Source organism: Microchirus variegatus (assembly GCF_963457635.1).
Source record: "Microchirus variegatus genome assembly, chromosome: 12".
Lineage (NCBI taxonomy): Eukaryota > Metazoa > Chordata > Actinopteri > Pleuronectiformes > Soleidae > Microchirus > Microchirus variegatus.
This window is the reverse complement of record NC_139813.1, coordinates 6,240,702-6,267,718: the sequence shown is the minus strand read 5'-3', so window position 1 is coordinate 6,267,718 and position 27,017 is coordinate 6,240,702. Positions and strand designations below refer to the sequence as shown.

Sequence of the window (27,017 nt, the reverse complement as noted above, 5' to 3'; positions counted from 1 at the left end):
TACAAAATGCCACTTGGATTTTCAATCTGTGCTCTATGCTTATAAATGTGGGTTTCAATTCTACTGCTATCAAACATGGCAATGTGACCCTATAGTAACTACATACGTACACAGGGTGTGATTTGTCAGAAAAACATAAGGGGGGATGTTTAAAAAAAAAATAAAAAAAAATGAAATAAATAAATAATAATATATCATATATATATATAATATAAAATATATATATATATGGGTATATTAAAAATGTTTATATTGTTTTCACTCTACGATGTGTTCAAAACAACCCAAAGGCAGCGGTTCTACTGCTTCCTGGAGCCTGGCAGCAGTAGAACCGGAGAAGCCGGGCACTGCTCCTCGGCAGTGGCAGCACACTATGCCTCTCGTCATTGCAACCCCCCCCCCCCCCCCCTCGTTTTTCAGCTGTCCCCCATTCTGTACTGAGCCGGCACTGGGACTGCCCCTCAGAAACGTTCAGAAACATATGTGCTGTCTGTCAGTCTTGAATAGCCTACTCTGATTGACCCTGTTTGAAGATTGTTTGATTCTAAGTGTTTATGTAACCAGTTGAGTTGCATCCATCGCTATCAAGGGGGGAAGTCCTTGTCCCCACCGGAGACAAAATTAATTCAGCAGAGATAGGGATAGGAAAACCATAGGGGGGAAATCCAAACCAAACCCCCCTACAAATTGCATCCTGTACACATAAAACCAACTGACTTGCATTGATTTTACTGCACATAACCATTGAAACAAACTTGCCGATCTAATCTTATAACAAAAACCACAATGTTCCACCATCCATCCAATGTGGCTAGGACTAAGTGTCACAGCTACTTTGCACTGATGAGATCTGAATAGTACTTGTAAGTAGATTAGTTTGGGCACCAATGGCTATCGTGTAATCCTATGGAGCAACTGCAACATTATACATTATGTCCGTGAAAAGTTATTGTTTTCATTAATATATGGCTTAAATCGTTATGGCAAGAATCTAAGAACTTGAGAGTTCTTGAGATACTATTCCGCTGCACTCCCACAATTAAAAACACATGTTAAAAAAATGACAAAATGTCAGTTGACATCTCACAAGTAAAGCACTGGGTGGCAGATGTTTCACTTTAAAGTTATTCTGCTCCCTTTTTTCTTCACAGAATGATACAGAATGATACAACTCCAGAGTAACTCTCTAAATGAATTCCTCCACTTTCTTCCAGCTAAAGGCCATATATCACATATGTCCCAAAACTCCACCCGAGTGTGCGAGGGCCTTTAGAATATGCCAACACCCGAGGCAGCTGTCCTGAACTGACTCATGCAGAAAGAGAATTTTATTAACTCCATTGCAAAAAAAAAACAAGACTCTTCCAAATTAATGCCTATCTGTCCAGCCTGAGGGTGAAAGGGCAGCAGCTACAGCACAAAGACTGAATGCTGTAGTGCGCTCAGCCCATTTGAGCTGAAGAAGAGAAGCCTTTGCTGTTTCAACTCAAGGGAAAGAAGCCACTCAACTGCTTGACAATCAATTAAAGTAGCCTTTGACGAATGTACAGTTACCACAACTGCTATTATCCTTATATCTTCAAGTGTTGATACCTATTTTTAATCTGATTTTAATGTGAAAAATCTCAGCTGTAATCCGTAAACACAACATCTTTGAGCTACAGAGCTATACAGCTTTATAAAATGGTGGAGAGTGCACCTGATATTAGCTAATTTTCAATAATTTGTCTCTGTGTCTATAGACGTGTTTAGATCTCGTTACAATCCTGATTTTTTTTTGGTGAAGACGGACGGAGGCGACATTGCGTTAGTAAAGCGAGATGACAGCAAACGGATTGGGACATGACTGAAAACACAAAGAAAGAATGTCTTTAGTATGTGTTATGTGTGTTGGTCCAGTACCTGTTCTACCTGTTCAGATAATGTAAGGATGTCCATGCTTTCTTAAATTGCAAACTTCGTTTACAGTCGGCTACCAATAAAGTAACCTGAACCTGAAAGAAGCATTCACACAAAAATTTCACACAAAAAACCTGGCCATTCAGACGTTTGACAGTAGTCAGTTAGTTTTCACACCTAATGGTCAACAGTCGTACTTGGTATGATTGGGAAATCTGGTTCCGTTGGGGGTTGCAACATTTAGCTGGTCCGAATTTTCTTTCACACTGCTCTTTAGTTAAAAAAAACGAACCTTTTGAATAACGTATTCCCCTCCTCGCCTGATTTGGCACTGTATCTAGAATTACTGAAGGAGAAGACAAGACAAACAATCAATGACATCTCGCTCATCTGTTTGTTAATGCAGGACAACTTCTGTTTCCACCATATAAGAGCAAAATATGGAGCTGCATCAAATCCTATCGCTTTATGTGAACATAGGACACATATACACTGCAACAATGGGCTCAGCCATTTCTCCCAGCTACCGTCACTGTCAGGCTTATTACAAAAAGGCAGGCGCGAACCCAATAGCACGACAGACCAGATGGAGACAAAAGTTTCGACAAAGTTCAAACCAGGAACTCAGTCCGCGTGGCAAACAAATCAGGCAAGGAGACAACAGGCAGGGAAAAAAAACAGGAAATCAGTCAACGAGGCAAACAAATCCGACAAGGGGGGCAGGCAAACGGGAAGGTCTCAGGTCGAAGGCAGGTTCAAGCAATAATCAGGCAGAGAGAATATAACGCTGGACTACTAGGGTTTGAAGCTAGACAATCTGGCAGAGGACAAGGGGAAATGGGCTGGTAAATAAAGGGGGCAGAGTGATTAGCTAATGGGAGACGGGTGTGTGACAGGGGCGGAGCAGATCAGGTGACTGGTAGTGGAGAGTTAGTAAACGGCATGAGACAGATAATGAAAAATGTACTGATTCAAGTTGAAACTATGACAATCACACATATGTCTTGGTTGTATTGTACCCACAATGCCCTGCGTTGTAGTCTGCTTTCTGTGTTTCATTCACTTGAAATGAACTGAGACCTGAGATGTTTTTAGGCGGACCAGAGTTCGCTTCTTTGGTGTGGATCAGAGTTCGGTTGCACATTCATACCTTCCCAAATGAATCAGACTTTCGACAATAGTACTAAACAGGACAGCTTTCATCCATGGGCTGTCAGGCTGCTAAACTTGCGCAATATTCCTTTAGTTTTCACTTAGTAATCCTTGTTGTTATTTTAGTCTTTTTTCAGAATATGATTGTTAATGTTATCAGTTCTATAGCTTGTGTTATTGTTGTCCAGTTGATATTTTGTTAACTTGTAGCAACCGTATAACTTCTAAACCTTTCAAAATGTTGCCTGTGCTCCAAAATTGTCTGAACATGTACTTTTTAAAAAGTAGAATATCAAGCGCAGATAGTGGCTTTTTATTTTTCAGGCAATTGTGAACTTAAAATACGATAATAGCCAATACAAAACAAATGTATTTAAATAAAAATACCTTCATATAAGTCTATATTTAGTGTTGCCATTTGTCTTTTTTGAATATAACTATGTTTGCATTATATCCTGATTTGTGTATGAGTTGGGGTTTGGAATTCAAATTCACAGTTGGCATGTGAGTGCTTTTACTTTGAAACAGGAACAGGAGGTGTTGTGGTCTTGGCATAATATTTGACGGATATAGACCTTGTAAATGTGCTGAAAGTCACTTATTTCGCCTCGAGCTATCATGCTGCCAGTAAAACTAGGCAAGAGGTCATTTCACAAAAAAGGAGCAGCAATGTCACCAATCGAATGTGATAATGTGCTAGAAATTAAACTCAGGATGTTCCACAAATCCAGTGTGTCACAGCCACTCTCCACTGTTGAGATCCATGCTTTCCTCCATGCTGCTGCTGTGCAGGCTGCACAAGCAGGTGGCTGACAAACAGTTAGTGTGACCAGGCTGAGATGATGAGTGGAGAAATTAAACTGTGAAACTGGTGTGCTCTTCATGGCCACACAATTATCACATCTCATCTTCTTTTTTTTTGCACATCTCTTCTATTTCATCTTTTTTATTTCCTATTTATTTATTTCCCTCATTAGCGGTGAGTGTGACCTAATGTTCTTTCCATGCGTGCCTCCAAGCGAGGCTGCGTGGAAAGTCACATTTGAAAAGCCCTCATGCCTCCGTTCAGCTGCGAGTGTGCACACTCCATGGCGGGTGGCCTCACTAATTGGACTTGGAGAGGTTGAGAGGCCGAGACCAGCCAGGCTTCCACTCGGGCACTAAAGAAACGTGGGCTGAGGCGCTCAATTACCATGTTGGACGGCGATTTGCAGTAAGAGGTCTGAGAGCCGTTTGCTTCAGTGCAGGGGTAATGAGAGGGAAAGAGCACGTGAAAGTGAACAAGCAGAGATGCTGTTTGGGGAGAATAATGTGAAAGTTGCCAAAGTCAGACAGTGCAATGTATTTTTAAGTATTTTCTAAGTAATGTGAGTCAGAAGCTATCATTAGAGGTAGATAATTTAGTCAGGACAATTTGTTGATATATTTTTTGATTAGCCAGTTAATATTTAATGAACTAGCTGATCATGTAAGTTTACACATTACGTTCTCAGAAATTTGATAAATACTGGAAAGTGATCTTAAAGACTATTTTCTTGTTCAGGCATTAGCTATGACATGGATTTAGCTTAGGGCTGGGCGGTATGACCAAAAATATATATCACGGTATTTTTCAAAATTCTAACGGTTTCACTACTGGTAAACAACATAATTACTGCAGTAGATTAACTTAGGAAGGTATATTTTACTGTCATGAAAACTGTAGAATAACTCCACACTAGTACATGGCCCCAGAAAATGATGCTGTTTACAAAGAAGAGCTACTCATGATTCTAATGAAGTGAGGAATCGGAATGCAACGACAATTACAGTCAAAATACAGAACTTTGACTGTGCAAATCAACATCTTTTATAAAAAAAAAAATCCCTGTGTTACCTGATGATGTGGAGGGTACTGACCTTAACTTCATGCATTCTTGATATTCCAAGACATGCTTACTTGGGCTGTCAAAATTGCTCAAAAATGATACTCGAATATTCCCTCTTAAAAACACAGCTATTCGAATATATTCTCATAGTATTTGCATCGCGCATCTGGGGTGCGTTGCATCCGCTGCATCTGGGTGCTTTCAATCAGCCAGACTGAGTCAGTCAGGTGATGACAGCATGACGTCAATAACAGGACAAACGAATACAACGAGACATAACTACCTGTAGATGTAGTTTATTTAAGTTTAAACATATTTCACAACATATTACCTACACAAAAATGAGTAAATGAACTAATGAAGAAGAGCACAGACCTCTCTTTCTCTCTGTCTCTCTCTCTCTCTCCCGCCCCGTGCCAACAATGCCTCGCGCTCTCTGCGCTCACTGGTTTAAATGACAAACAAATAAAAGCTGAGTGCTGATCAAAAGTTTTGTGCAAGTGATTTAAGGTCCTGACACTTGTCCCAAATATGACAAGCTTTGTTCAGTGACTGAAACAAATATCTAAATATTAATGAAACGTTTACATGCAGAGCGCGGCCACTCGCCAAGCAGACAGCAGCGCCGCGGCTGCACGGATGTTGTGTAATCAAATACACCGGTATGGCGGTATATTAAAAATTCATATCGTAACGGAAAAAAAAACGGTATTCGGTATGAACCGGTATACCGCCCAGCCCTTAATTTAGCTGATGCTTTAATTATGCAAAGCTCCACAAACTGGTTTCCTGAGTAAGTTGCTTGCCAAGTTTGAAGCCTCTCAAGCTAACTTATAGATAGACTGATGTTCCTTGCAAACATGCCAGATTGCTGCCAGCAACAAAACATTTGGAAGACTTTTTTTCTTGTGACAGCCCCACCTGCATGTGGGCAGCACAAGGGTTATATTCGGGCTGACAATATGGGTCCTAAGGGGGTCTGTGGTTTCATGTGCTTCCCATGTTAGTGAAACCATATGGGACCAGCTTAATTTACCCACTTTAAGCCTGTATACTTAGTGGGCATGAGTGAACACGGATGGGGCCACCATGGAAACTGCAGACAAACCCACCTTGGACCCATATTGTCAGCCCAAATATAACCCTTATGGGGCCTACATGGACATGCTGGCGGAGAGAAAACGGCACACAAGTGCACAAAAAACCTATTTGCATGTGTCATCAACAACAACAACAGACACCATCATATTTGTGAGACCACTTAGTGATAAAGCCAGATGTACCTTTATTGATCCCCATAGGCCAAATTCAGAAATGGAAGTTATCACAGGGAATTCGAGGACGACACTTCACTTGCTGGGCTTCCATGGCACACATCAACAACACAACATATATTGTTATATTATGACCATACTCATTCATGTTGCTTTGCCATGTATCAAATATACACAGCGTTTTCAAGGACTTTCCAGGACCAGTTCCCTCAAATTCAAGGGGATTGGAGGGCAATTTGTATAAGAGCCGCTTTACCCACGGCGTCCATTTTGTTGATTTGCAGCGCACTCTGCATCTGGAAAAGTCATCGTCCTTGGGATCTTGGTCAAAGTCAGTGTTTGTAAAAAAAATTTGTTGAGACAGATCTTGGAATTTACATTTCCCAGGCATCAAATAACTTGCTGTCGCTTGCTTAGCGTTACTCGCCCATTGTTCTGCATGGAATCTGATGTCAATGACGGAGAGAGACAGTGAACAGTATCCACAACACTGCTGGTAATTGTGACTTAATATTAGTTCTGTGTAGGTCTACTTACATCAAGCTATGCAGGACGCATGAAACAGTAGGTATATGGTGTCATAACAAACCAAACTTCAGCCTATAATGTAAGGGCCAATTCCAATTCCTATCTTAACCCTCAAGCTCAACCCTTAATCTTAACTGGCCCTCAAAACCAAGTGTTGAGGGTTATTTTGTCACTTAAAAATGGGACACCCCTTAAATGCAGATACGTCTTCAGACTGTGGGGGGCAGAATAACGCGAAGCTGCGTCCAGTCTGTTAACTCCAAAAAAGAAGAAAAAAAACACATACACGTCACAATTATTTATTACGATTCGTTTGTCAGTCAAGTTATTAGTTATAACAACCACGGACATATTCAGCTGACAGTTACCACACATCACGGCTTATTGAAAAGTAAACGATCGCTTGTCCACACCGGCCGGCTATTGACAAAAGATCGTAAAATTAAAATAAATGTTACGCAACAATGACGTCAGTAATCCATAATATGGGCCTAAATTAAGATAATACAATGGTTTTCATCATTTTTATATCTCTATTAACAAAGAAAATACTTTATTTGTAGCATACTCGTTTCGCTGCTTTCCGCACCATCTTTGTTATGGCAAAACACACAATGCATTCTGGGTAGCCCAAGGGTGGTCTCGGAAAATCTTAATATTGAGGGCAATACAGCCCTTAAACTTGCCCCTCAACTTAATTTTTCTGAGAATCGGGACAGCACTTGCACTAGAGGGAGCGCGCATTTTTGAGATTGAGGGTTAAGCAAGGAATTGGAATTCACCCTTAATATAGCCTTAATCCCTCGTCCCCTCATGACTTCTGCTGTCATGAGCTGAACTCTCACTCCAGGCTGCAAGGAAGCACATCACTAGACTCTGTGCCTGCTCACATTTTGCCCACACATTTATTTTAAACATAAGGCATCAATATTGTGATGAAAGTGTGATTTAAATAAATAAATAAATAAAAGCCAGTGGGAAAGTGATAAAATGGACACAAAAGCAGTATATTTGAAATTTGCAAACTTGTACAGGGTTGATGACATCATTTTCAGAGGCTACAGTGTTTACCATTTTGGTCTCTTGACAGAAATTCAGGGGGCAAAATCTCTCTTTCCACCATCTCCCTCCATCTTATTGCCCCCTTCTCACTGTGTGCATAATACAAAGTTCATACATAATTCATGCACAAATCTGCGATTTTTCACGCGTCTAAGCAGATTTATGGGAGTTTATTCCAAATGAACATTGGAGATAATGATATCCACGGGAAGTGTAAGTCAAACTGAATCATAAAATATGTGTTTCATATCTGTTTGAATTGTGTAAGTTGAAATACTCCATATTTGGCAAATTGGAAGTGACTAATTATTAAGATTTAGTTGTTTGTAATTCCCTCACTAAAGATTGAATATCTTGTATTTTGATTCAGTATTGTTTTTCTTTGCATTTTTAACAGTTTATCCTGTTGTTAGGGTGCAAAATAAGATGACCAACTCACATTATTATGCAGTTCAATATTGAATCCTTTGTTTATGAAACTGAAAATGCAAATTTTCTGTTGAGGCTGTGCCGAAAAGAGGTTGGGGGGTAATTTCAGCTGTCATGGTTCAGCTACAGTCATATATTATAAATGATTTGTTCCTGCGTGTGTGAACACACAGGTCACACAGCAAGTGTTTCCAACTTGAACAGTCGCTTTGCATCATGGGACACTCGTTGTGAGTGACTGCAGTGTAGCTTCCCACATGAATGAAGTGTCGCCAGTGTTGCTGCGGGGTGGATCAGATGGGTATAAGGGATGTCCTCCGGCACTGTAGCCAGAGAAACAGAGCTACAGTCCCAGCCAGCCACAGTCCCAGATGAGGCCCTCAGTCAAAACACACACACGTACACTTGCATGGACACACACACACATGCACGCATGCACGCACTCACACACACACACACACGCATGCACGCACGCACACACACACACACACACACACACACACACAATGTTATTGAAGGATGAAAACAGTTTGTTACCCATTAGCATGGAAATGAATACATATGCTCCAACAAGCACGAATATAGCCCTGCATTGTGAGCATATATTCAATGACTATAAAGGACATACTAAATGTTATCATTTCAATTTTATGCACATATTCATATGAGCATGTAAATGCACAGCTGCCCATGCAAATAGTTGTGACCTTGACAGAGCGGTTAGTTGCCTGTTTTGTTTGGATTCTGGGTGAAAATGGTAAATAACTCCACAGTAGCCCATGCACCAGAATGAATATCTGCATTTGCAAAAGAAAAGGAAACATTGTTTCAGGTTGTATTTAATTGTAAAAAAAAAGGTTCCATATTTATCGCAACTGTTGTGTTTTAGCCTATGCACCTTGACTTTTTAGTGTGTTCCATTCACAAATCTAAATATATATATATATATATATTTTTTTTTTTTTTTACTTGGTTTCTACTGAATTAATGAGATTATAATTTTTTTTTTTTTCAAGTGAATGCAATAGGCTTCCACAATTTGCCTTTTCTTGCTTTCGAGCTATCTTTTCCAAATACTTCAGTAAAATTAGATAATAATGTGGCTTGATCTGGAGATAAATTAAATGTTGACAGAGGCACACAGATTTGACTCCCTCTTTCTGTGGTGTTCACACCAAACTCAATTAAGATCTGTTGCGTGACCAGAATGAGCAGCAGCAGCAGCAGCGTGACAGACGCAATGCAACATACCTGTTGTTGTGCAAGTTTGAATATTTCACCCTTTCACAAGAAAACTGGGTGATGTTTTGTATTAACCTATCATCCCAATGTTGAAGCGATGTTTCAGGAATGGAGGACAACATTTTAGTTCCGGCCATGGTTCTCAAACTGTGGTATACCACTGAACTTGGTTGTAGGAAAATCAGAAATACCGTTTTACTGTGTTTACCAGTGTATGTGATCGGAGTGGAGCTGAGGATTTTTTGACCGGAGTGCGCAGAAAAAGAAACAAGGAACAAAACAAATATAACAAATACAATTACAATAATTAGAGTCAGAGAACCCGGATCAGTTGAGTCCTACTACAATTCAATTTAAAATGATAAACAGCGCCACACACAAACATCTTGCAACATTAGCTACCAGTCCCAGCCATTTTAGCTGCCAAAAGTTGTATAACTTACAATTTCGTAGGCAACCACAACGCCACAAGTCAACTCAAGTCCGAGATAGGAACTTCCTGCAGAGCCGGAAACAGAGCTCTTGAGTTAGTCGAGTCGCCCGAATCAGCCAGTTAGGTTGTCATGAGTGGAACTGTTTCCTAGTAGGGGGGGGGGGTGGGCTATTTCTCCACGAGTCAGTTTGAACAGCAAATCCACAACAAAAGCCATACTTTCAGTTGTGAAATAGCATGCTTATAGGTTATAGGTTATAGGTATATGTATATATATAAATATATGCTTATAGGTATAGGTTTGGTGTAAAAATGTAGCATATAAAAACAACTTGGTCGAGTTGTTAAATAGCCTAATAATAACAATAGGCTAATGATAATAATAATAATAATGAAGCACTACTTGTAATGTTAATAGTTCTTTAGTTTTTTTCTTAGCATTTATTATTTGCACATTGTGCATGCTTGTTCCAATTGATTGTTGTTTTTGTATTTAACATATTTAATTGTTATAGTTTATTGTTGTTGTTCTAATGTTCTAGTAATTTGCACATTTTGCATTTTTATTGCTTTTTTTGTATTACTGATTTTTGTATGCTTGGTCTATCTTAAATTGGTTTGCACATTTTGAATTTTTTTGCATTCTTGGTCACTGCCTATGCATGGCTAAATGTGTTTTTTTTTTCATGTGTGCCACTTTAAAATAAATGTGTGTTACTACACTGGTAGCCAAAGTCTGGGCCCATCATCATTTACTAACTCCACTTTCATCGAAGGGAAACACTGCAGAAAACTCTGCTCTTATAATAAAGCCAGTAACATTGCAGATTCAAAAATACCAGATGTGAAATAGTGAGTCCGCACTTTCTACTATGTTAGTGGTTAGAGACAATGGGGCTAGGACTGAGTTTTCTTGGCGATTTAGCAATACTGACTCAAGTGACTCGCATAACCCGGATCAGTTGAGTGAGTGACTCAGAATCCTTAAAAAGAATCGAGTTTGCCAGGCCTATTTGAGAGCTCAATATTTTCTCAGATGGTACTTGGTAAAAAAAAGTCTGAGAACCACTGAGTTACAGTAAGTCACCTAGAACTAAACACAATCCTTGTATAATTTCAGCCATGATTGATGCTGAAAATAAACAGGAGCTCCAGGACTTTGCACAAAAAGTACCCTGTAGTCTGAACACAGTAGTTTAGAAATGTCATATTAAATTTGCAGTATTTATTTTAATGGCACAAAACAACTAACCCATGGTTCACTGATGTGATAGATTGGTCAGATTGGTCCACAGCCTATTGCGTTGGCAGTGAAGCTGTAACTTCAGGGAGTTAGATTGCCTCATTATGCACACATCAGTGGATGTAGATAATGTTTTCACACATCTGTGAGGCTTTAACTGTAATTTGTCAAATGTAAAATATATAGGAGCTGGTGTTTTTAAAGAAAGAAATATAAAGTTTTGTTGCAGCTTGATTTTTACCCATAAAACCATGCATACTGCAGAATAGTGTTATCTCACTTTTGTATTAAATGCTTGTGACTTTGTAGTTTCTCGACATTCTCTAACAAGGCCACTTGGAGTGCTCTTTTCATCACATCCCATTCTTATGTTGCTATCTTTAAAGTTTTATGTACACCTCAGTGTCCTGTAGGGACTTCTGTGACATAATCTGGATGCTGTCAGCCAATATATTGATTATTAGGGACATAAAGCTCATTGTGACCTTTTTTATATTATAAACAAGCTTTTAATTGTGTAGTTGTGTACATGTACTGCATCCACGTTGCAGCAACTCGCGTGCATGCAACTTCTCTGCTGTATGTGTGAAAGCAAATGGATATACAGTATATAGGTTTTGTCTTAGCAGCAGTTTCCTGGTCTTCCGCTACTCAAAAGCTCCTGAGTGGAAACATGGTGTTCCATTATAAGGAGATGTAGCCATTTGAATAATGTATCTTGAACACTGCCTTGTCATGGCGTTTGCATACAGCAGTGGCATAGAATAGTGCCATAATGTGTGGCCCTGTAGATGAAATATACATGAGTGCTGAAGTGGCTTTCGTGAATAACATTAACAGTGATGGTGAAAGGCTGCTGAAGATTTTAGTTGACTGAATTGAGTTGAATCGATATTGTTTGTTTTCGAAATTTTGCATGACACTAAGCCTTACCCTGGATTTCCACTGGACGCGGAACGGCATCGGCGCAGTTCTGCTTCGTCCTCTGCCCGGCGTCAATCCCCACCGGGCGCGTTACGGCATCGGCGCGGTGCCTTGGGAGACAGCGGTATTCACGGAAGATCGCACGATAATCTTGAGCGGACGCGAGTTCGCAAGATCCAGCGATAGACTGTGTATAAAGTAAACAACAACAACACAGCTTCTTTTCATTCTCCGACGTGGAAGAACTGTTGATCTGGTGTCATAAATGATTTTATGTTTCTCCACTTCAACAATCAGTCTCTCGTCGTACATTATGACTCTCCGAGACGCTCTGATTAATTGACTGTTGACTTGGCAGCATTGGTCACGACATAATGTTGATGTGAAGTTGTGACAGGCTATATGACCTGCGTATTGTGTTTTATTATGAAAGGGGGGCGGAAGTGTTTTACTTTGATTCTGTGTCGCTTTTCCTGTCTGGTGCGAACTGCTCTGTTGGAATTTACGAGGTTCAGCAGCGACAGCGGCAAAAATAGAACTGCTACCTATCCATAGCGCTGCGGCGCGGCGAGCCGCTTCTGGGACGCTGCTGAGACGCACCGCATCGCTTCTGGTGGAAATGCTCTCATTCATTAGAATGGAAGCGATTTGCAACTGCAACCGCGCAGCTGCCGTTCCGCGGCCGTTCTGCGTCCAGTGGAAATCCAGGGTTATTGGTTGCACGCCAATTCTTGTTGCTTCCCTACAGTGTGAAATGTAATCTGAAGTTGTCATCTGCGACATTGTCAGTACTTAAAGTGCACCAATGGCTTTGGACTATGTGCAACAAACAGTTAGCTCATCATTTTGAAGGATTTCAAGCAACCAGGCAGCTTAAAAACTCAGCACAACCAAAATCGAATCATGGGTCCCTTCCCTGCATCAAAACCTTATTCCCAAGAACATTTAATCAAAATACATTCTTTAGTTTCCATAATTTCGAGTGAATGCAGAAAAGAAACACTTTAATTTAAAATGTCCCTTTAAAACTAAATTAGCTTAATAGCATATGTTTGTGTTGATTCAGTAATTAAAAATGCAGTAAAGGGTAGCGCTTCTAGCGATCCCAATACTTCATGCAACACCCACCACGGCGTTCAACTCAATATCTCATCACTGGAAAAAATATCAGATGCCCTCAAAGAGTGTCGTGACTCATGAGAATAAACAGGCTAGTGTAATCCCAAGAGAGTCTTTTATTCGACCATGAATTAAAGCGGACTTAGACCGGAAGTTCCAATTAACGTTTTTTTTTTTAGTGTGTATCTTAATCATTACCTTGTTTAAGAAGCCCTGAAGGTTCAAAACAAACAGTTCAGCCACTGCTGAGAACGCTGTGTTTTATTGTAGTCTCGGGCTCAGCGAGATCTCTGAAAAAACCCGGTCCGGTTACGTTAACAACAGTTCCGGAACAGCAGATCCTCCTGCTCCGGGCACTAGTCCGGGCACTTCCGGTTGCATACATGAACCTCAGAAGAAGAATAACGTCCGTTGTGGAGGTGTTTCATGAGCGACAGTGTCTTCTGACTCTGGGTCTGACTCCGGGTCAAAGTCATAAAAGGGACTGCGGCGGGGAGACTTGACGAAACTATTTTTAAACATTGTTAAAACAATGTTTTGCTAATGAGTAGCAGTGCATCCACCGTTCCAGAGGGGGGAGCTGCGCTTCTGAGAGCAGGTGTGCTGAATATGTCACTTCCGGGTACTGGCCAATCACAAGACAGTTGGGAAGCCAGGGTGAGAGTTGAGTCTGAAATCTCGCGGCTGGGAAACATTGTCAGAAAAGAGGATTTCTATCGGCTCGTTTACAGCAACTAGGAGGTTTTGACCATACAGACAAGTTAATGTATGTAAGTAGACCTCCATAACTAATATATATGTGCAATAGGACCAATCTATGTGAGCTTTAACATCAAAAGTACAAAAGTACAATATAAAAATACATTAACACTGAGACTATATAAAAAAGTTAAATAGAGTTAAATTGAATGGAATGTATAGTGTACATAATAGATTTCTTACTCAATTTCCAGAATATATACAGTATGGACTAGATATTTACTTTATAGACAGATATTGAGCATGCGATATTATATGATTATATTGCACTTTTGTAAAAAGACAGTCTATTGCACATGTGATGAGGAGTCTGGTTATGTGTGGTCTACTGAGAGCAGTGCTTGTTGTACAGTCTAACAGCTGCAGGGAGGAATGACCTGCGATAAAGCTCCTTCAGACAATTAGGATGTTTCAGCCTGTTACTGAAGGAGCTGCCCAGTGCTGTGATGGTGTTCTGCAGGGGGTAGGAGAGATTGTCTATCAGAGATGATGACTTGGTAGCTATTCTCCTCTCTCCCACCACCTCAACTGGGTCAAGGGGACATCCAATCAATCAATCAATCAATCAATCAATCAATCTTTATTTGTATAGCCCACAGTTTACAAAACATAGTTTGTCTCACGGGACTTCACAGGACAGAGCGGGCTTATTTAATCAGTCTGTCCACCCTGTTCCTGTCCGCAGCTGTGATACCACTGCCCCAGCAGACCAATCCATAAAAGATGGCTGATGCCACTACTGAGTCGTGGAAGGTCTTCATGAGTTCATCCCATACTCCAAACGACCTTTGTCTCCTCAACAGGTAGAGTCTGCTCTGACCCTTCCTGTAGAGCACAGCAGCATGATCAATCCAGTCCAGTTTATTACTAATGTGAACACCCAGGTATTTATAAGATGTTAATTTCCTGGATGTTCATGGGTGATGGAGGAAAGTGTTATCTCCTGCAGAAGTCCACCCCCAGTTCCTTAGTTTCCCCCACATTGATCTGGAGGTGGTTCCGCAGGGACATCCACAAAGTCCTGTATAAGTTCTCTGTTCTCTTTGTCATCGTCATCTGTGATGAGGCCGACAATTACAGATTCATCAGAGAACTTCTGCAGGTGACAGGAGGGGGAGCTGTAGGACAAGTCTGTAGTGTCAGTCACAAAATCCCGAATCCTTACATACTAAGGTCGATCAGTCAGATAATCCACAATCCAGGATGTGAGGTGAGGATCCACACCTGCATGTTCCAGCGTGTCCTTCAGAAATGCTGGGTGTATGGTGTTGTTCCAGACTTCTCCAGGTGAGAAAGAGCTTTGTCCTGCAGGTAGATGAGAGCGTCATCCACCCCGATGCTCGGCTGGTAGGGGGATTGCGGCGGGTCCATTGCTGGTCTCAACCCAGGGCGAAGATGAAACGGCACCAGCTGCTCCAGGATCTTCATCAGGTGGAATGTTAGTGCCACCGCCCTTTAACTGTTGAAGGTGCAATGCTTTTGGCACTGGTACCACACACTTCCAGAACTGTGGTACTCTCCCCAGTTTCAGGTTCATATTGAAGATGATCCCCATAATCCCACACAGTTGAGCCGCACAGGATTTGAGGAGCCTGGAGCTGATGCTATCAGGACCTGCAGCCTTCTTCAGCTTGATCTTCTTGAGCTCTTTTCTCACCTGGTTAGGTGTGAAGGACAAAGTGGAGCAGGAAGGTTGTGTGATGAAAAGAGTTTAGCTAGTGGAAGGTGAGCTGGGAAGTGTAGGGAGGGTGTTGGAGGTTGGGCAGTGTACCGGAGATGCAGATGAAAGGGGTTGCAGCAGGGCTGGCTGGGTCAGGGGAGGGGTCGGAGGCTGATCAAACCTATTTAAGAATAAGTTTAGGTCATTAGCCACCTCTGGTCCCCTACAGTCTGGGAGTCCAGCTTCTTGTGGCCAGAGATGGTTTTCAGGCCTCTCCAGACTCCACTGACATTATTCTGCTGCAGCCGATCCTCCATCTTCCTCCTGTAGCTGTCCTTCCCCTCCCTGATCTTTCTCCTCAGCTCATTCTGTACCGTCGTTAGCTCCTCCTTGTTTCCTGACCTAAAAGCTCTCCTTTTCTCCTTAATGAGAGCCTTTATGTCAGGATTAACCCAGGGTTTGTTGTTAGAGAAACGCCATACTCTCCTGGTGGGTACAGTGCTCTCTACACAGAAGTTGATGCAGTCTGTTATTATGTGTGTGAGACTGTCGATGTCCTCCCCATGTCCCTCACAGGGAGTTCTTCCCACACAGTAGACTCAAAACAGTCCATCAGAGCCTCATCAGTCTCCTCAGACCAGGCTTTCACTGTGTGGGTCACAGCTGGCTGTCTGTGTACCAGAGGTTTGTACAAAGGAAGTAGATGAACCAGGTTGTGATCAGATCTTCCGAGGGGTGGAGGGGGGATGAGCTGTATGCCTCCTTGGTGTTGGCATAGGAAAGGTCCAGTATTTTATTGTCTCTGGTGTGGCAGGTGACATACTGAGAGAGTGTAGGCAGAGAGGAGGAAGGAGAGGCATGATTAAAATCCCTAGAGATCAGGAGGAGAGCCTGTGGATGCTGTGTCTGCAGCCTGCTCACCACTGCGTACAGAGCATCATAGGCTGCACCAGCGTTAGCAGAGGGGGGAACATACGCAGCTACCACAATAACATGCGAAAAATCCTGCGGCAGATAGTTAGGTCTCATGTGAACCACTAACAGATCCAAGACCTTACAGCAGTGTTGTTCTTTATTAGTGATGTGTCCAGCGTCCAGCGCGGTTACCGTGTGAACAGCATGATGCTACTTATTTGGGAGATATCTTACCCAAAATAATGGACAGGAGAACCGGGCTGAAGCATCTCCTTCTCGCCCGGCGCTGGGCTCCAGCCCACGGGGACATCGGGTCGCTCCTCCGGCAGCACAGCTGTAACGCGGAGCGCTAACATGCTAAGAAGCGCTGATGCCCGCAATTAAATAATGAAGCACCCAAAAAAGAAAGTAGGGAAAAAATTTAAAAGTACAAGTTTTTATCGAACAAGAGCTAAAAAGTAGCGAGAGCTGACAGCACGATGTGTGCAACAAAATACTGTAGCTTCAGTTAGATCCACTGGTAAAGCTGTCATTTCAGTTGCTCTGCGCTATAGTCTCCACGATTAACTTTGATTTAATTATTTTAATTATATCAGTAACTTTGCAGCAAATGAGAACATGATACACTCCATTACTTTTCCCCTCTGTCTTCCCCAACTCAGCAGATGGTGCACAGCTACAACATATTGCTCACAGAATCGTATAGCTTATCTATATTATTATTTACAGTATTGGGTTAGAATCATACTCTGTTGTTTAATGGCTGAACTTTCTTATTTTATATGTTTATATGGTTATGTGTATTAGGCTACACTTGGGTTATCAAGGGAAATTAATCAGTGACCATGGTTACGACTGTGTGTCAGGGAAACAGTGCAGCTTATGATTATTATTATTTTTATCTGCATATTTTTGGATTGAATACAAAGAAAGTACGTCATGTTCAGGGTGGTCACCATTTTTTTTTCTGGCTGCGCTTTAGCCCACAGCTAGAGGCAAAGCAGTCAGATATTCTCTGTGGCTCCTGAAGCCGATTGAATAAGGTAAAAAGCTGTTTATATACTTGTAATTCCTTTATAGCACCTAAATGGCAATGACATCGATGTGAACACTAACTGTAATTGCCTACTTTCACATTAAGCAAGCATTACACTTTTTACATACATTTTTTCCCCCACCTTTTGATTTGATGTCCAATATTAACATCCCTTTAATTTGTTCCATTGTTTTCAGGAGTGAGTCACTGACATTGCTTTGTTGTTTGGTCCCCTAATGATTGGGAAATTAAAGTTTCACTGCTGCAGTGATGTTGAGGCAGATTTGTTTTGATTTGTGAGAGGGATCTTTACATATATTTGTATCCTCACTGTATGTTAGTAGGTGGTCTTGCCTTAATGTATATAATGTGATAATGATAGCAACCTGTCATCAATGTGTGCTGCCTAAGCTCTCCATAACCTAGATGGAGGCATTATCCATTTGGAATGCATGCAGATAGACAGATTTCAATGTCTAAAATTAGGTTTAGGCTTAGTATTGAAATGTTAATGATGCTTGATGTGTTATGTTTTGCCTATGGGGATTACAATTATAAAGGAATCTGTTTAGAAACTGCCCTTTCATTGACAGTTCCAGTTTAAGTTATATCTGCATTGACCTACAGAGTAAAAGTATTTGGAGAAAAAGAAGGGATGCACAATATTACTTTTTGCCGATATCCAATATGTCGAAAAATTCAGGGTGCTTGGGTCTACATCCAATACCAATATAAGTTGTAGGCCTGTGCCCAGTTGCAGAGGTCATTTGGTCTTGTCTGTAGTGAAAATAGGATGATATTGTGTGTATTCCTGTCTCAGGAATAAACAGTAAAATTGGAGAGGGCACCAGCATTGTCCAGAATTTTACTGGCTGCTTCTAACAACTCAATAAACTACCCTCTGGGAAGGGCGATCAGAACAAGTACGGTGGACAGCTGGAGTGTCTTTAAGAGGTTTTATTCTACACACAACGTAATACACTATTTAATAGGTTGTAAACCAACAAAGCATACGCGTGCTGATGATCAGTTGCAGATGATGACAAACAAATAAAAGCATTAGCTATATACAAGAAGTGCTTTGGTCAACAAAGCTCACTGCTTTGATGACAATCACCCTTTGATTTCCCACTGCACATGCTAGAAAGTTCTACAAGCATAGAAGTCAAGGTCACTAATACAAATATTGTGCTGATTATGTGCATTCTACCCTTCAGCACACTATGAGTGATTCATATCATGTATTCATATCAGTGACAGTACCTGCTGACCAAGGACAATGATTCACCAGTACCAAAATTGGAAATTAATGCATTCATCCAGGCCTTGCACTACCACGAATGCCAATCAAAATTAACTGATTAAACTGCATGCATTGCAGTGTTATTTAACCTGGGAATGAATGTCGATTAAGACAACATTCTTCTGGTAACCTTTGTCTTTACTTAAGTCCCTTTAACCCAGGGAACTATTTCCAGGTCAAGCTTATTTCTGAAGAATTGCTATTGCCATTGCCATTGCCTATGGTTTCCCAATCCTGGTCCAGGCACCCATTGCCATGTACAATCTCCTGCTCCAAAACATCTGATTCACATGATAGGGTTGTTACCAGGCTTTTGTAGAGCTTGTTCATGAGCTGACCATTTGAATCAGGTGTGAGCAGGGAAACATCTAAAACAGACATGGCAGTGGGTCCCCAAGACCAGGATTGAGTCTGCCCTTGTGGATGGTGATTCCCCAGTTTTGACATAACACTTTGTCTGGTGACATGAAGACTACTCCAGATCTAATCCTTCTCTTCTTCTTCTTGCTCTGTATTTTTCTCTTGTAGTTGGTGCTACCAGAGTATTCCATCCATGTTCTCTTCTGCATCATGTTCCTCTGTGCACAGGAGTGGCTAACTGTGGGTCTCAACATCCCACTGCTCTTCTACAACACATGGAGGTAACTATCCAATCTATCATGGCAGCCATATGTGTGTGTGTGTGTGTGTGTGTGTGTGTGTGTGTGTGTGTGTGTGTGTGTGTGTGTGTGTGTGTGTTTGTTACCTATCTGCTATAAACACTCACCTCATCAGGACCAGAAGTCCTCATGGAGACCGGAACCTGGAGTTCTGAGGAACTGGTTAAGTTTAGGACTCAGATGTTGTGGTTGGTGAAGGCTCAGGTTTTACTTTATGTTGATATCATTATAAAATCATAAGAAAAGTTTGTGATGAAGAAAAAATAAACATCACCCAGATGATATGTAATAACTAGAATTCTCATATGAGCCACAAGGGAAAATCAAAACAAGAATGAACCTGGTTAGTATCAGTTGTTCTCTGACTGTACTTAATTAATAAAGCATTGCAACAGTTCCAGTTCTTATCAGTGGAGACTCTCGTATGTTGTATTAAGTCCCCAAGTGTGTAGGTGGCTGAAGAGTTGATGCAAATAATTAAATTCTTATTACATGATTTTACACCTCATTATTTATATCCACTGCTAAAATGAAATCCCTAAACTATAGTCATGCTCTCATGTCATCATTAAACGTATGAACCTTTACAGAGAAAGGAACTATTGAACTTAAATAAAGTATCTATCAAAATGACCACAGCAGAAAACACAGAAGTTGTGATGAGCACAGTTTGTCCGGACTCTTCAGCTGACCTTTTTTCACACCATGATGTAGCCCCACTGACAATATGCAGTATCCTTATAGGTTTCAATAATCCAGCCCAACTATTTCTGCTAAGCTATCAGCCAACAATGCAGAGACATTCTTCTGTCTGTAGAAGTTACCAAGACTATTCAGGGACAAATTATAGAATTTAGTAGAGGCTGTTCACAGACGGATGCAGCAGTGCTCTGCTGTTGCACCTCCATGACACTAAAATTTAAACACCTTTTAATTTTAGGCCATGTTGAATCCCTCAGGGCTAACTACTAAAACAACTAATAAAAACAATGCAAATGTACCATAAAAACTCCAAGTTTCCCCTTCATGATGACTGACCGGAGGTTAAGGAGCTGGCTTACATTTTATCGGGGGTTGTAAGTGACAATTCATGAGTCGATTCACACCTTTAATTGCATCTTGGGGATGTGCAGCATTTCTGAGGACAGACACTCTAATAGACTGAAAGAAATCTGTGTCTTAAAAAGTAGATACCACTCAGTGATCTTCAGATTTCCTTTGCTGCTCCTTCAGTGTCTGTTTTTGTCTTTGTTGCTGCTCTTACTGCCGGTTGTGGGTTAGTTAGAGACTGCTAGCAGCCTGATTGGTTTACGCTGATGTGCTCAGCTGGTTGAAGTAAGAGAGTGAGCACAGAGAAGAGGAGAGGACAGCCAAAGAAAGAAAAAAAAAAAAAAACATCTTGCCGTCTCATTAATCGGAGACTGTGCCAGATGCCCAGCAGCTACAGATAGTGCGTCCCACACAGCTGAGAGAGAACGAGTGATGAGATGAGAAGGCAAAGAACAGGTAGAGAGCATAAGAGAGGTGGAGGAGGGTGGATGGTGATGGAGGGAGTAGCAGGAGGTAGGGATGTGAGGCCAGAGAGGAGAAGAATGAGTGATAGCAGAGAGATGTAATATAGACAAGGTGATACAGAGGGGAGTGAGAGAAGGAGGCGCTGTTATTGGAGCAATATGAACACACAGTTCATGGATACATGCAGTGTCTATGTATCACTGAAACAAATAGCTTTGTGTGTATGAATGTGAACACACGTAGCTTCACTTGTTGATGTTTTCGGCAGCAAGATTCTCACAGGTATCACTGATTTCCGCGAGCTTGTCATTACAAACTTGTATTGAAGGATGTTATCATTACGGCTCATTGTAAATGACTCACTGGCAGTCTGAGAGCATGGAAGCCAGGATTATCTGCCGTGATGAGACAATAAGTTGACAGGAACAACAAATTCTTCTCACACAAGCAGCGTAGCTGCTGTAGCTCTCGCTGTGTTTTAATGAATGAATTCAGGGAACGGAAAAAACCTGGAGTGTGTTTACTTTTGAACAAGTGCAGGACGTGTTGTGCTTGTGACATAAGCGACAGAGAGACTTTGAAAATGTGGGGAACATGTCTGGCTCATGGAAAAAAAATTAAAAGGTCCATCCCTCAAGAAGAAGAAGTTGTTTCAGATGCATCCCATGGGCACATGGACAGATTCGATTTTGAATTAGTGATAGTGATTTATATTCTGCATAGTTAACATACACAAGCCAGGAGCTTATCTGTGTCTGGGCAGCAATAGGGGGTTGGGTTCCTTCCTCAAAGGGCACCATAGACCTTGACCCATCACAGAATTTAAACCGGGGACAATCCGGTTACATGCCCAATTCCTTGTAGCCATTGTGAACTGAAAGTAGCAGTAGCAACTGGACGCACGTTTTCTTCATACAAGTTTGTGGTGAAACCCAGGACTTGTAAAATATGTGCATGACACATTGATTGATGCACAGCTTCATATACAGCGCTATGCAAAAGCGCGGGCACCCCTGTACATGTTCATGATTTTCCTTTATAAATCATTGGTTGTTTGAATAAGAAATGTCAGTTAAATATATCATATAGGAGACAAACACAGTGATATTTGAGAAGTGAAATAAAGTTTATATGATTTACAGAAAATGTGAAATAATTATTTAAACAAAATGAGGCATGTGCATATATGTAGGCACCAAAAAAGAAAAATTAACTCAATATTTTGTGCATCCTCCTTTTGCAGAAATAACAGCCTCTAAACGCTTCCTATAGATTCCCATTTGTCTGGAGTCTGGATTGATAGTTTCCGAGCATGGACAGCCCGCTTTAAATCACACCACAAATTTTCAATAATATTCAGGTCTGGGACTGAGATGGCTATTCCAGAACATTGTATTTGTTCCTCTGCATGAATGACTTAGTAGATTTTGAAAAGTGTTTAGGGTCGAGCCCCGGCACAACTTCAGTCCCTGCACTGGTCTCACAGCCCCACAGCATGATGGAAACGCCACCAAATTTTACTTTAGGTAGCAATTGTTTTTCTAGGAATGCTGTGTTCTTTTTCCACCATGCATAACGCCCCTTGTTTTGCCCAAATAACTCTATTTTAGTTTTATCAGTCCACAGCACCTTATTTCAAAATGAAGCTGGCTTGTCCAAATGTGTTTTAGCATACCTCAAGCCACACTGTTTTTGGCAGGTGCAGAGAAAAGGCTTTTTCTGCATTACTCTTCCATACAGCATCTCCTTGTGTAAAGTGCGCTGAATAGTTGGACGATGCACAGTGACACCATCTGCAGCAAGATGATGATGTAGGTCTTTGGAGCTGGTCTGTGGGTTGACTGTGACTGTTCTCACCATCCTTCGCCTCTGCTTGTCTGGTCTGCCACTTCGGGCCTTAACTAGAACTGTGCCTGATGTCCTCCAATTCCTCACAATGTTCCTCATAGTTGAAACTGAGAGCTTAAATCTCTGAGATAGCTTTCTGAGGAGCGAGCAATTGAAAACATGGCAGAAAGGCAGCCTTTGGTTGCAAAGAAAGGTAGGACAACATGTTGGCTTCAATTTGACGGATGTCGAGCACAAGGAAATTGTTTGCAAAGTTTCTTGCGCTGTTGTGTCTGCTCCCCAAGGCAACATGACCAACTTATTCAGTCACTTAAAGTTCAGTCATAAAGTGGTCTATGACCAGGCGATAAAGCTAGTCAGCCAGTGCCACCGCAACACAGTCCTTTATTAAGGACACTTTACAATGCCGCCCCATAATATCCCACCATGTCCCGCAGACCTCAGGAGATAGCAGAGGCTGTGACATTTATGTAAGCGAAGGACATATAAGCGTCAGTACAATAAGCAAGCAACCCAGGATTCAAGACATTTGCTAAGACTTTGGACAAGCGTCACGTGTTGCCCTCACGTGTTGCAGTCATGTTAATATTTAAACAGAGTTGCAGCCCTGTCTGATAAATGTTGTGCCGAAGTTGCAAAAGATGGGCTGAGGGAGTATGGCACCATTTTGTTTTTTGAAAAAGAAGATTGATTTTGCCTGTGTTATTTCAGTTTTTTGCAAGTTGTGCAGCAGTGCAAGTAGATTAGTTATTTATTATTATTTATTCTTTCTATTGCTATCATTATTTTAATTTACTGTTGTTATTTTTATTACTGTACTTGTTTACTTGTGACTAATGTATTTCTGGCTGTTCTTTTAAGTATTTTATATATATTTAAAGTTGAGTTTTGGTGGTTCAATAAATACTCAAGTTCCGGAATCAATGAATAATCATGTTTATGAATCGTGATTTCAAAATCAATCAATATAATAATAATTGTGATTATAATTTTTGCCATAATCCCGCAGCCCTATTAATGACCCCGGGAACATGCCATTTTGCTGTACTAGAATAAAGTGTAATTGCACATCCACAAATTGATGAGACAGATAAAAACAATGTTAATAAAGCTATTATTTGGTGTAAATGTATCTATATTTTGTTTTCTTTAATGTTAATAAGCATACAATGTTATACAGAGGTGTACGTATAACAATTTTATAGACAAAAATAGACAACTTATACTACTAGCCGCGGGGGAGAGCGGCAGGGCATAAAATCTTGTCTTCATCCTGAGGGGGGCATGACAGAAAATAATTGAGAAGCACTGCCTTAAACCATGATGTTGAACAATCGTTGTTTTCAAGTCATTTGAGAGTTGTTTTGACGCTCCCGTGTTGCCACTCTTCAGAGAAGATGCAAAGAGGAAAAACACTTATAATTGGCCTCCTTAAATACCCTTTCTCATGATTGGATTCACCTGTGTATAGAGGTCAAGGGTCACTGAGGTTACCAAACCAAATTTGAGTTCCAATAATTAGTGCTAAATGTATTGAAATCAATAAAATGACATGGGTGCCTACATTTATGCACATGCCTAATTTTGTTTAAATAATTATTGCACACTTTCTGTAAATCATATAAACTCATGAAAAATCATGAACATTTACTGGGATGCCCAAGCTTTTGCATACCACTGTAGAAGAGTCCAGGCGTCTAAACAATCCTCTGTACTAATCAAGAGTATTTAAAAGTATGTTTTTAAGGATTTTCTAAGACAAAAGCAGATCTGCACTGCAGCCATTGTCACACACTGCACACTCATCCAGTGTGAAAACTGGCCTGATAAACTCATGGGCTACTGGAGAAGCATCACACTAAGAGGATAGAGGGATACAGTGAGAATGTCTCAGGGACATAGAGACTGGTCACAACTGAGGATATACAGTATGTAGTCAAGATTAAGAGGTTTGTGAAAATATTGCTCCAGGCTTCACGTGACCTGCGACTGGCAATGGTTCACCTTTCAGTATGAGAATGGCCTCAAGTACAAATCTGTGCCAATGCTGAAAGTGTTTCCAGGACAGGTTTTGAACAACCAAAAGCCTGGACCTATAGCACTATAAGACTGTCAGAGGAGAGACACACTGCTCATAGATACACATTCAGGAAGAAAGTCGGTGCGTAAAGACTGTACCCATGAAAAGTCAAGCACCAATTCCATTCTAAATACAAAATAGCAGTGGATGATCAACTAATGTTTGAACTTCAGTGCAGGAAAGTGAGCAACACTTGACATGACATACACTTAACCTGGTGCACATTTTAATCAGGACAGCTCTTTCTAAAAGTCTTTAGAATTGTTTCTTCTTCTTTTTTCTTTTTTTTTTACCGTCAGCAATGGTAGCCATGTTTTCACTAAACAGGAGATACACATGAGATATGGCTGGAAAATGTGTATCTTGGCGATTTCCTGATCCAGAATGATTCACTTCTGCTGCAGTGTTCAGCATTTTCCCATGTCAACTGTCAATCAGCCTCAAGAGAGAGAAGAGGTATGGATATGGAGAAACATGAGGTGGAATGTATTGTGTGAGATGAAAGGGTCAGGACATTCCTGATTAGATTCTTTGCAGCCCCCAGGTTATAGCAATGCCATTTTACACTCAATTCTATCTGCTGGACCTGCCATTGTTTCTTGATGGCAATAAAATGTGTGTACATTGTTGTATGGTGTAGTTCTTTTCCCACTCGGCTTTGTGGTGCATTTCAGCTCACGATTGGTACAGTTTGGACCATTAAACTCTGATCTGGCTAGGCACAAAGGAGACCACTGTGTCAAATAAATAAATAGTGTGACATCGTACCAGCGCGATGTACTGTAACCTGCCAAGAAAATACTTGACACGGTAAACACTAACGGAGACATGAAAAGCTTTGACTCTCTGTCATCATGTCAGATGGTATGGAGCTGTTATTTTGGTACCCATTCTGACTTTTGACGATCAAAATTGTGAATGACTGTGAAACAAATTGCATTGCACTGCTTGGTTGCTGGCAATGGAACGTATATGATGCTGTGCCTTCATTGGCCTCCGGTCTAAGGGATGTTACTTTGGATAGTGATGATAATCACATATACTTATCACAACATATAATTATCACAACAGCTCTGCGGTGATGTAACTAATCAATGCGAGTGTTTCCATCGGGCAAGCCGCGGCTTCTTATGTGAATACGGCTGGCTCGCAAAGGCTGTGCTGACGCAGTCGTAATGCGCCCGGTGGGGATTGAAGCTGGGCAGCTCCGCTGAGGTTCGGAGGCACTGTTGCGCCCAGTGGAAAGCCAGGGTTATCCCGTATCTAATACCCATAATGCGTTAAACTAGACTGTTTCGTCCCACCAAATGCTGTAGGTGTGAACAGCACCCTTAGTCACCAACTTTATTATCAAGGTGTGTGTGTGTGTGTGTGTGTGTGTGTGTGTGTGTGTGTGTGTGTGTGTGTGTGTGTGTGTGTGTGTGTGTGTGTGTGTGTGTGTGTGTGTGTGTGTGTGTGTGTGTGTGTGTGTGTGTGTGTGTGTGTGTGGGTGTGTGTGTGTGTGTGTGTTGTGTTGATTGTGGAGGATTTTATTCATTCATCTAACGTTTGGTTCCCTCTCGTCACTTGTTCCTTTGTTCAGGCGAACAGTGTGGCAAATGTTTTTTGTAGCATATATTGTGTTTTTATGTTACCTTCTTGTACCTCAGCATTAAGTCATTTGTGCACGTGAATGTCGAAACAACAACAAGTGTTGCCACGTCACTTGGACGACATCAAGATGCATTAATGATTATTTCCCATGTGCATGAGTCATATTTATCATCAAAAAAATGAATTATTGAATGTACATTGTAATTCATTTGTGAGTACAGAATGTACATGGTTTTACGTTCAATATCGACCAGTGGACATGAATAAACATCCAGTATGGACATGCATTAACCATTTGTTCACCTGGGTTATGACATAACATAACTACATGCATTAATTATGATGGCAGCTTCCTGGTTCACAGACTTCATTACCCATCAAGCCCCAGAACATTTGAATGTGAAAATTAATTTGCTATATTGGCTATATCACTGAAACTGAAGCTGACTATCCTAATGCAAGTGGTCTGTTGTGTT

General features: G+C 41.1%; 1 protein-coding gene across 2 annotated transcripts in view; it reads left to right on the top strand.

Annotated features, from left to right (window-relative positions):
* Positions 1-27,017, top strand: part of cnih3 (cornichon family AMPA receptor auxiliary protein 3) — a gene marked incomplete at both ends in the record, with an annotated part of 92,981 nt that overhangs the window by 54,224 nt on the left and 11,740 nt on the right. For both annotated transcript variants that reach the window (XM_083899052.1, XM_083899053.1), the window contains one exon: positions 19,375-19,487. In XM_083899052.1, coding sequence (XP_083755178.1) covers positions 19,375-19,487 — 113 coding nt within the window. The remainder of the gene's footprint in view (positions 1-19,374; positions 19,488-27,017) is intronic.